Below are 12,166 nucleotides of genomic sequence, written 5' to 3'. Positions count from 1 at the left end.
AACAGGAAATGTTTTACACTTTCCGGTTGGTTGAAAAATGCCTTATCTGCGCAGCAGCAAATTAATTAAGTTAATTCGTTGGTTGAAATAAGTTTGTTTACAACAATGGCGATGTATACATCTATTTATAGGTGATATGTATTACTTGCATCCATTAACGTAAGACTATTCTTCCTCAAATATAAATTAATTTTAAGTAAAATATATTTTAATAATGCTAACTGACGATACGCTAGACATAAATATTTAATGTCATGTTTCCTTGTGTTTTCGACAGTAAAGTATTTTCGAGAAAGTTTGTCCGCGAATGGCTGATTCAACTGATTGAATGAGCATACCACTGTTACCAACAGACGAATTTTGTTTTACGTCCTGGACGTCGTACCCATGCAGATCGCGATCGCCGGAAATGAACATGCAGTATTTAAATTTTGTAAGCAGAAATCACAATAAGCATTTAACACGACGCTGAAATCAACCGCAACAACATGGCACAAATTATGAAATTGTTTGGGGTGGGGAATTGACGGGTCACTTAAAAAAAAAGCAAAGAATAAATAAATTGAAACTAACATAAAGATTGCTATTTAAAGAAATAATGAGCTCTCTCTCTCTCTCTATATATAAAAAAGCTCTCAAATTTTTATTTGGAAAAAAACGAAGAAAGAAAAAAAACCCACCATCCATAAACATCCAACCCACCCCCATATTTCTGTATGTTTGTTAATTTAATGTCATAGGCCTTAGAAGTAGGGGTGGGTGTATGGGGTACTGGCTTCAAACTCTGAAGATATTGCGTAACCCCATCCCAACCTCACCCCCGCTGAAAAATCGAAGTAATATATTAACTGCCCCTACCCCCATTGTGGTTTTGTTATTCCTATTTATTCCAATTTGTACACAATTAGCTGAAAAAATATACATTTTCATATTCATATATAAATACTCAATACAGTACTGCGTAAAAGAAATTTGGCTAAAGCATTTTCAGTATGGCTAATAAAAATTCCATTTGGCTAATATTTTGGCTACAGGTATTTTTGATCCAGGGTGAGCCCTGGTCCATGGGCGTAGACTCGGGGTCGAGGTTTGAACGACACCCCCCTCCCCGATTAGGCTAAAACAATTGTTCACAGTGAAATATTAGGCTATTCACAGGAAGTGCGAATTTTCATTCTACGATAACGTCACTCGTCGTTAGTATGGGATTTATCATTTACTACAAGATATTTTTGAGCCAATTGTTTTCTAAATTAGACATAAAAAGTGTTTGGTTTTTGGGTGTGTTTTTTTTAAAACACTTTTACCCTTCTTCTTATGTCAAACAAAACTGAAATTAAGTGGTTATGTCTGGTAGGTATACTGGGTTCGCCTCCCTGTACTGGCTCCAACCCAGCATGTTTAAAGACTTAATGGGCCGATTTCATATGTCTGGGTTTCGAAACACCGGGTTATATCAAAACCTAGGTTTAACACTGGTTTATGTAAAACGCTGAAAAACCTGACCAAGACATACACCCGTGGTGTATTTCACATGTGTGTGTTTTACCTGTGTTTACAAAACCACACTTTTTACATGGGTTACCTGCAGATTTGGAAAGGGAATAGCTTACACATCATCACTGTGTAGTTGAAACTCGTTACCGGTATATTATTAGCATTCGCGTTTGAGATGGAGGATTAGCTACCTCCCCCCCCCCCCCCCCCCCCGAAATGTGGAGCAAACCTTCACATTCTGTCAAAAATTATGGACATATTTGGGAAAATGAGCTGGCCTGAAAACGTTTCACCATGTATTTCCATCATTTTACTCACAATATTAGTTATAATCCATGTCAAATGCTTACAGAACCCTACATAGCTGTTGGTAATAATGCAAAAATGCTTACAGAACCCTACATAGCTGTTGGTAATAATGCAAAAATGCTTACAGAACCCTACATAGCTGTTGGTAATAATGCAAATATGAATAAGTGTTTTGTTATTGGCATTTCCCTTTAATTCTAACATAATATTGAAAAACAAAAGATGGGACGCGTATGCCTGAGGGCACCGAGATAACGTATGGTCATATTTTCAAAACTGTGGGCCTATATCGCCTTGTTCCCCTTTATTAAGATGAGACAAACACGAAAGTATGTCATTATAAGACTGCAGTCTATGATAGACGTTTATTGCTTTGATACCGATGGTAACCGATCAACTTTCATTACTAGTACTTCCTATTTTTGTGCAGTTATACACCATGAAGAAAATGTGTAATTTTACTAATTTAATAAATAACTATATTTATTACCCCCAGTGACCACTCATAACAGGGTCCATATTTTCCATATTTTCTCAATGAAAAATATTATGCAGTGTAGGATTATTTGACGCTTACAAACCAATGACTTTCTCGGTACTAAATATAACATCATCGCGATTTGGCAAACACACAAAATGATGTCATGTACTTTAATGAGTTTGCGTTCAAGACTGTTTTAATATTAAATTTATAACAAAATGTCATTTTAACGCAAATCATTATTTATATTTTTAGCAGAATAACGATAACTTTTGTTTTTGAAAATGATCTGTGAACGTGATTAAAATGCAAAGTTATAGCAATACCAGAACAGTGTGTAAAGTGGTTTACATTGTTTCTATAGCCTACATGTACGTGCATGTGTGCCTAAAATAAAGGTGTTTAGAGAAAACATAGCTGGGCTAATAAACAGAATAACAAAATCAGTACTAGTTATTATCAATGTATGTCCCGAGTGAAATACTTTTCATTTGTCACTCGCTAAAGCTCCCGACAACTACAAATTATTTGATTCGGGACATAATTTTGATAATAACTAGTATCTCGTTTATTATTCTCTATATATCTCAGGCACTTTAATCTTCATTCACCACGAACATGGTGAAGGGGTGGATCTAATTATACAGTTGTGCTAAAAAAAAAACAGGCAAAAGGGCATCTTGTCTAAAGGGTGAGGGGGTTCAAACCCCCCTACCCCCACTCTGTATTTGTTTCTATACAGTGGCGTAGGCAGGATTTTGTATTGGGGGGGGGGGGCACCTGGCAGCCAAGTAAACAATGATATTGAGTACTCCACTGATCACCCCTAATTTTGCCAAGATTGGGGGGGGGGGGGGGGACATGGTGTTAAACTAGGATTACTAAAAACCAGACATGTGAAATGCACAGTAAACATGACCCAGGGTTTAACCTAGGTTTAAACCATATGTTTCCAAAACCCACCGATAACCTAGACATATGAAATCGGCCCAATCTGTTAATGGGTAGGTATAGGTAGTACTAAACCAAATAACTTCCGATTGGGTCAAAGTTTAAGGTGCACCAAACTTTTGATAGAGAAATGAACACCACAAGTCCTGTGATTGGTGATGAATATGTGTTGGTTGTAAAAAAAAAAAAGTTTCATCTGGGCAAAAAATGTATGCTGTTTTATTTCATCTAGTACCACTTGTCAAGTAGCCTTGTGCTCGAAACATGTATGGGATACCTGTAAAAAAAAATGTACTAAAATTTTGTGCAGAACTATGGTAGCCATTGACACTACCCGTTATCTCAGAAATGAGCAGTTTGACCCCCATTTTGTCCGATTCATTTTAAGGGTGAGGGGTGGTAGTATTTATATCTGTGGTGTTTGTCAATTGATATGCTGCAGGTTGGAGTTTTAGCCACATATGTTACTATTGTCGTCTATGGGATTTAATTTGGTAGTATACACCCTGTAAGAGCACTATACCGACTTCTCTCTCTTACTAACCACTAACAGCTGGACAGACAGCCCTGATAGCTGAGGTGTATTCCCAGGTAATTGTGCTTGATAATATAAGCACAAAAAGAACTATGAATGAATGTAGGCCTAGGCTATGATATTCAACCAGAGAAAGTGGATAGTCCACCATCCCTTAGTATCTGTATTGGATATGGTGATTAAGATTTCATTTCAACTTATTTCCATGTTTATATCCAATTAAGGTTCAAGAACGCTGTCCTGGGCACACACCTCAGCTATCTGGGCTGTCTGTTCAGGACAGTAGATTAGTTTTGTTAGTGGTTAGTAAGAGAAAAGTCAGTGTAGTGGTCGTATACCTACCCATTGAGTCATTAAAACTTGCTCTGTATGTGAGCCGGTACGGGGCTGCAAACCCAGTACCTACCAGCTTTATGTCCAATGGCTTAACCACGACACCACCAAGGCCGGTGGCGATTAGCACTAATATTGCCACATAGAGTAACTAGTGCCTGTATTGGCAGTGGTGATTAGCATTATTTTGGTGGTTCTTAGACTATTGGCCATGGTGCTTATTTCTGGGGTAGATTGGCTTGTGGATCATCAAGTTGGGGTGGTGTACATGATATTGAGCCACATATAGAAGAGGGCCTCATAAGTTGTCAAACTTGTGCCCAATTCTTTTGTTCTTTGTACAATAAAATATGTTTGCAACAATATAGAGTTAATAGTCAATTTTCTTACTCACCCATTGGTGAGAACATCATTCGTTATTTATGATAACACATAGGATGTAAATATATTGTCATTACATTATTAATTTTTATTATTATTATTTCAGGGAACATGACTGTTACGGCATGTGATACCAGTACTTACATATTTTTAGTTACTGTATCCGAATACTAGTCAAAAGTTCAAAAAATTATGTAGGCTTAATTATTTTTAAAAAATATTACAAGACCTGTTATTGCATCATATTTGACAATGATAGTCTTCTTATTCAAATACCTTCAAGGAGTTTTGCCTCTGGAAATCTCACAATACCTAAAACTGGACTTCTGTTATGGGTGGATAGCTATACTGGTCTTAACTCTAATAGGGATAGCTTTTCTTAAACGATCCACAAATTCACCTCCTGGGCCGTGGGCATGGCCCATCATTGGTCACCTGACCTATTTTCAACAGAAGTCTTACATATTTCTGTCCAACATGAGGGAGTGTTACGGAGACGTCTACCAGCTGAAGATTGGCAGTAACACCATTGTTGTGGCGTGTTCCCTGGAAGCTATCAAGGAAGGACTGGTCGAGAAGGGAGACGCGTACTCAGGTCGGGCTGGACTGGAGTCGTGTCATTCGCTGTACGGGGGAGACAAAGAAAGAGGTACAGTAATCTCAGGGGTCAAATTTTAATTGGTGGGAAGGAGTGTTGCCTTCAGTTTAATAAAAAAAATTAGAGCACCAAGGCAAAGTTTTCCTTTAATAGAGAGACACAAATACAACTTACATTCTATCAAGTTTTTCCAAACAAAAATTATTTCATCCTTTTGGTGATTTGGGGCTCTAGCGTATTCAGTTTGTTGGATAGTGTGGCAAATCAGGTATGGCACTATCTGATTTTTGTGACATAGCAGCAAGTATGGACGGCAACCACGGCACTTGTTGTCATTGCTGTGGTAAAATTCAAACCCTTTAATGTCATAGAGTAACAAAAATGCCCAGGTTTTTAGTGCCATCCCAAAACTGTTTTTTTAGCAGCTCACAAGCCTTATACTTCATAACACCTAAAAAACAGTAATCAGCAACACTCTTTCTTCTCTCCAAACCCCTACCCCAACCTTCATTTTTCTCTCAACCATGTGTCGAAATGACAGTATATATGATATCAAATAGCTGTAGTTTAAAAATGTGCTGACCTGTACCATTAAACAAACATTTCTTTCCTTTGTTGTCTTGTTCAGTACATCATAAATGACACTTAAACACCATTTTGTATTAAGCACAACTTCTGAGATATCAAACAAAATTCTTTTTTCTCTTTTACAAGTTACTACCACACATGCAGCAGTGCTTTTCTTTTTTGCTTTTTTTTTGTGTGTTATTTGTAGGAGTTTGTTTGGCAGCCATGGATGAAAAGAACGAAATGAAGAAGAACTTCTTGAACTGGAGTCTTGATGCTTATTGCTGTGACAGCGAGAGCATTGAGGATATTCTGGCTCTGGACATTGTCGACGTTGTCAACAAGTTCATTCAGGCGGACCACCCCTTCGACCCTTTCTATTCCCTGGAGGCGGCCTGTCTGAACATGATGATGAAGCTTATCTTCGGCCAGAGGTTTGACCCGGCGGGCATGGCCATGAGAGAAATGCTTTCAACATTCCACACGAGGAATAAAGTCAGGTATTTTAATCCACTCGATTATGTTCCCCTTCTGAAGATATTTCGGACGAGAGACGATCTTGATGCTATTTCCAAGATGACCGAGAACCAGCTGGAATATCAGAGAAAGGCCATCAACTACCACAAGGACAGCTACGACCCGGAAAACATTCGGGACATGGTGGATCATCTTCTGCTCTACATCGAGACGGGGGAAGATCATGCGTTGTTGGAGAAAGAGGATATCGACTATCTGTTGTTGGATGTGTCCAATTCAGGGTACGAAGCAATCGCAGTGACCTTGACCTGGCTGCTGAGGTACATGGCAGCGTTTCCGGACGTTCAGCATGAAATTCAGCAAGAGCTGGATTCCGTGGTCGGGAGGGATCGTCTCCCTTCATTGCTGGATCAGGCCTATCTGCCTTACACTACAGCTGTGATATTTGAAACAGAACGCATTGCATCCGTGTACCCATTTCTGCAGCCTCACATTGTGGTGGAAAATAGCACTCTTCAAGGTAAGTCTGTGAGAGATTTGCGCGGAAACAGGTCAATGACATGTAGTTTTAGATCTCACTAATATGGACAATGTGTATTTTTTGTGATCAAAAGAAAGTGGGAAAGTTTTCAACTGTGGGAAAGTGCCTGTAAAAGATCCCTTGCTGTAATAGGAAAAATGTAATGGGTTTCCTCTGAAGACGGTGTCAGAATTACCAAATGTTTAACATCCAATACCAATGTTTTAATTCATTCATTCATTCATGTGCTTTAGTGTTGTTGCAAGAAACAAACTAACTTTTAATTAAACCCATACCAGTATGTAATATATATCATGTATTAAAAGTTTGTAAGGTGCAATATACATCATATTTTTAAATTTTTAGTATTTAATTTGGTTTAACTGTATTTTCAGGATACAGACTGTCTAAAGGCACCTGCATTCTCTTCAATGTTTGGAGTATCCATCATGATTCACGCTATTGGAAAAATCCTATGAAATTTGATCCACACAGGTAAATATAAAAAAGGAGATTAGTTCTGAGATCTAGTTATAGCAAATCAGGTTTTGAAAGCTACAGTTTCACCATCCCATACTATAAGCATATGATAATTTACTAATGCAAACCATGACCACAGGTTTGATAAGCTTGTGAGGGTTCACCATCATTGGATACTGTCAACTAACTTAATGCAGCATACGAGTGCCAGGGCCAGCTTCTTCAGTAAATGTACAACTAAACATTTTGGAACTGCAATCCTCTTGGAATTTAATGCAGTACACAAGTGTATTGGTCAGTTTTGGAAGAGAGGTTCTATGGTCTTAATGCATTATACCAGTACAAGTCGTGCTCAAATTAAATTGTATTTTTGTTAAACATATATTTTCTTGGAGAGCATGACTTGACCCACACCCTAGAAACTTCTCTCTCTACAGCCTAGACCCACCTTTGTATAAATTCCTAAGTCCAAGTCCAATATTTTTAACATGCTCATATACCACTAGAGTTTCAAGCATGTTTATCCCGGATCCGATCTCTGGATAGCCAGTGGCTTGACCCGTGACAGAGCATAAATTCCTGTATACGTGCCTGCACAAATGGAGTACCTGTATTAACTACTCCATGTCATGAAGGTCAGTAATCACTGTGGTCCAACAAACAAGATTATCTCCTCTTGTTACATTTTGTATTTATGTTTCAGATTCATCAATGAAGACAAGACTTTGGAAATCCCTGATCACTTCATGCCATACGGTGCAGGCACCCGGTCTTGTTCGGGGGAGAGTCTGGCAGAAATTCAACTGTTCCTTTTCTTTGCAACCATCATGCACCAGATGTCTGTGAAATCCGAGGATGACAAACTCGTACCAGACCTAGAAGGAGAACACGATTTTCTTATACGCCCAAAACATTTTTCAATAGCAGTAACAGAAAGATAGGTTTAGCTGGACAACATATGTAACTTTCTTATTTAGCTGAAATATTATTTAACTAACACATGGATTTTAACTGAATTTTTTTTTTTTTTTTCATTTAATCAATACTTTTTTTTGTGATAGTAACAAAACAAAAGATTTATCCTGGGTTTTTGATGAAGGTAATTTTAAAATGGATTTTACAAAAATACCAAAACTGTTTACTGCACCTTTTTTTTTCACTTGGGTATCAGGAAATGAAATAATTATGTATTACCAGTAATGTATTCATTTTACCTTTTTAAATATGGATTATGATGTAATACATTCCTGATTAATTTTCGACTGTTTCGTATTCTTGGCCATAGATATCACATAAATAATTAGGGAATTGTACATTAATGTACTGGTAATATCGGATCGTAATATTGGGCGACCTAATTTTACATTTGACATCCGACTTCATCAATTTGAGATTTTCTAGACTTTTGCTGTTGTTTTAGTATACCATGTGCAATTTGTTGTTGGTGTGTAATATACACTTAATATTTTGTTTATTTATCACCATGTATAATACAATTGCATTTTTATTAGTATAGCATATGCATATATTCTTACGTGCATGTTAATGTTCAACATTCCTTAGGCCAACCTTTTAAAACAATGCTTTGCTGTAAGCCAATATTTTTTTTTTTTTTTTTTTAAGCCACCTATTGACACAGGTTTGATCAGATTACAATTTCTTTTTTTTTTAATGGATGGCCGTATTATTTTAATATGAATAACAATTACTTTTTGTCATTATTGTTACATTAATATTTATAGTTATTGTTTCAATTTCTAGTCATTTTGTGCCTTGTATTATTGGGGTTTTTTTTTTTTTTTTTGACATTTTATTTATAGCCAAGTTTTAAATTTTTTATTGGAAAACGTTTTTGGTTAAAGTTTTGTTGATTACATTATTATACAAATTAAATTATGGTTGGATCAATGAGTATCCAATAAATCAACTCCATTTTTTATGCAACTGTCAATACCTATGTGCAATATTTATTGAATAAATCAATACATGTGCTCAAACGAGTTTTTTTGACATCGGACTTTCTTATCCATTTGAGATTTTCCTAGACTTTTGCCATTGTTTTAGCATACCATGTGCAATTTGTTGTTGGTTTGAAATCTACACTTAATATTTTGTTTATATATCACCATGTATAATACAATTGCTTTTTTTATTTGTATAGCATATTGATAGATTCTTACATGCATGTTGAACATTCCTTAGGCCAACCTTTTAAAACATAAGCCAATTAAACACTTTTTTTTTTTTTTACACAAAAACCCACCCAATGACACACAGGTTAGATCAGATTACAACAAAACGTTTTTTTTAATGGATGGCCATATTATTTTAATATGAATAACAATTGCCTTTTGACATTACTGTCACATTAATATTTACAGTTATTGTTTCAATTTCTAGTCATTTTGTGCCTTGTATTATTATTTTTTATTTTTGTGACATTTTATTTACAGCTAAGTTTTTAAATTTTTATTGGAAAACGTATTTAGCTAAATTTTTGTTGATTACATTATATTGTACAAACTAAATGTTTATGGTTGGATCATTGTATCCAATAAATCAACACCATTTTATATGTGATATTTTTTATTCAACAATCAATACCTGTCTATGTGCAATATTTATTGAATAAATCGATATATGTGCTCAAACTAGGTTTTTTTATTTAGAGTTTGCAGTCCACAAAATCTTACTTTTCTCTCACATAAAGTTAAAATTTGTTTTGTTAATGACACTTCTAGAGCTAATTGATTAAATAATCATCAGCTTTGGATGTCACATTTGATAATTCCAACTTTTTCCATTAGAAGCAAGGGATCTTTTATATGCATTCCCAAAGAAAAGACAACACATGCATTGGTCTATGATACACTAGTCATGGAGTTTTGGGGGTGGGGGGAGCTAATGTGTCCATCAAGGGTGTGTGTTGATCTTTAGATAAAGCTGTTTTTCATCATTTAAAATCTGTTATGTTAAGGAACACATGGGTTATCTGTATCTTGTAGTCTATACTCAATTTTCCAAACAGGACAGTATATACCACAACCTTTAAAGTTTCTATCCATTCAGTGAAAAAGAAAAAAAAAGTGTTTTATTTAACAACACACTCAACCCATTTTAACTAGTTATATAATGTCGGACGTATGGTTGCTGACCACAGAGATAATTAGAGAGGAAACCTACTGCCACCACTCCATGGGCTACTATCTTTCAATGGGAAGGAAGGAAATGGTTTATTTAACGACAACACATTTTATTTACGGCTATATGGTTAAGGACCACACAGATATTGAGGGAGGAAACCCGCTGTCGTCACTTCATGGGCTACTCTTCTTTTTTTTATGATTAGCAGCTAGGGATCTTTTATATCCACCATCTCATAGACAAGATAGCACATGCCACGACCTTTGATGTACCAGTCGTGGTGCACTGGATGGAGCGAGTAATAGCCAAATGGGCCCACCAATGGGGATTGATCCCAGACCGACCGTGCATCAAGCGAACACTTTACCACTGGGCTATGCCCCCATCCTCCCCCCAATCAATGGGAGGCATTACAGGGCCTGGCATTAATCAACTGTGCTGAGCATATTTGCATTTTATTGCATCTTGGAATTTGGTAAGTTTTTTTAAACCTACCCTATACGATACAGGAAAGGAAAGGAATATTTTTAACGACTCCTCAGATTGCACATTTCAGTGTAGTAGAACTATTGCTATTTGGGGTCTAACATGGTTATTTCAAAACTTTGTCATGAAAAAGGAAACATACTTCCACCAAATGGGCTATTTCTACTAATAAAGAATTAAAGGATTTTTTATATGCACATTCCTATAGACAGGATAGTACATAACACAACCTTTGGACACTGGTGTATCTGGCATAGGGCTCTTGTTGGAATTGGGGAAAACTTGAATCCATGCAGGGCAAACAATCCTGCAACCTACTTTAATAACCGAGTTACACTGTCTCCCCCCACCCAATAAAAACGAACAGCTGAATGTTAGACAGATAACAATTATTACACAGAAATAAACATTTATTAAAAAATTTAATATATTCTAAAACCTCTTCATAAAAACATTCAAAATGACAATGTAAACACAAAGGTATCTCACACAATACTTTTACAATAACATGGTTTTCAATGAACATTTTAACAAATAAGTGGTGAACAAAGACATGTGGTGTAAGTATTTCATTACAATCTGCAACACACAGTAAGGCTGTAGTAAGGCTGAAAGGTAAATACTTTTCTAAATGTTACAAATAATCACTTCAACATAAGTAGTTGTTGGATACCATTTATTTGGTGGATTGTTTCAAAACATAACTAATGAGTGAAAGTGAGTTGTGTGTTTTTAACTACATGTAGTTGTGAAATAAATTTGATCTAATGGACGCAAGTGCAGTATTCAATTTCTTACATAGCTCCAGAAACCAGGTTAAAGGCGACAAGTGATGTTCATAATAATTACCTACACATACCGTAACTAAATTGGGCTGACTTGATTGAATTGCCATAACCCCCCCACCCCCCCAAAAAAAGAAAAAAGACACACTAATAACACAACTAATGTAGAGGACTACAATAATGCCCAAATTTCCACTTTTGATTTTTAGTTTTCTAACTTTGTCAGAATAGACTACACATCTGGAAAGTCCAACACATTTAGCAACGACACATGGAATAGCATGATATGAATCGGTACAACCATCATTTATAAATCATTCAACCACCAACAAACTGTCATATTATAAATGTTTTTGGCTTTTTTAGGGTTTTTTAACAATGGTCCTACATATATTTATGACTACAGATACCATAAAGCTTCCCCAAGCAGTTTCAACATCTAAAGGACATTGAAATTATTTTCCTTATATTAACAGCATGGGATCTTTTATCTGTACTTACCCACAGACAAGACACCACATCCCACAGTGTTTGATATACCAGTTGTAGGGCACTGGGGGAATATGCCATTAGTAGGAAGTCAGACTAAGTTGAAAAGAAAAACTCCAACCAGAGAATGGGT

The 12,166-nt window shown here is 36.2% G+C and overlaps 1 protein-coding gene across 2 annotated transcripts; it reads left to right on the top strand.

Moving 5' to 3' along the window:
• Window positions 1-73: 73 nt before the first annotated feature.
• On the top strand, window positions 74-10,410 carry LOC121368990 (cytochrome P450 1A1-like). 2 transcript variants are annotated; one of them, XM_041493775.1, is made up of 5 exons: window positions 74-159; window positions 4,594-5,136; window positions 5,861-6,649; window positions 7,045-7,144; window positions 7,833-10,410. In XM_041493775.1, the coding sequence occupies exons 2-5, from the start codon at window positions 4,740-4,742 to the stop codon at window positions 8,068-8,070; spliced, it is 1,524 nt and encodes a 507-aa protein (XP_041349709.1). In that variant the 5' UTR covers window positions 74-159; window positions 4,594-4,739; the 3' UTR covers window positions 8,071-10,410. The 2 variants fall into 2 exon arrangements, with proteins under 2 accessions (XP_041349709.1, XP_041349710.1); XM_041493776.1 differs by lacking the exon at window positions 74-159 and adding an exon at window positions 305-433.
• Window positions 10,411-12,166: the final 1,756 nt, after the last annotated feature.

This window comes from Gigantopelta aegis, chromosome 3, assembly GCF_016097555.1.
Source record: "Gigantopelta aegis isolate Gae_Host chromosome 3, Gae_host_genome, whole genome shotgun sequence".
NCBI classification, from domain to species: Eukaryota; Metazoa; Mollusca; class Gastropoda; order Neomphalida; family Peltospiridae; genus Gigantopelta; species Gigantopelta aegis.
This window is presented reverse-complemented; position numbering and strand designations above follow the sequence as displayed.

Bases quoted from the DNA above. Each gene is read 5' to 3' on its own strand.
- LOC121368990 (XM_041493775.1), top strand. From the start codon at position 4,740: ATGATAGTCTTCTTATTCAAATACCTTCAAGGAGTTTTGCCTCTGGAA. The intron at 5,137-5,860 runs GTACAGTAATCT...TGTTATTTGTAG, and splicing joins CGGGGGAGACAAAGAAAGAG to GAGTTTGTTTGGCAGCCATG. The intron at 7,145-7,832 runs GTAAATATAAAA...TTTATGTTTCAG, and splicing joins ATGAAATTTGATCCACACAG to ATTCATCAATGAAGACAAGA.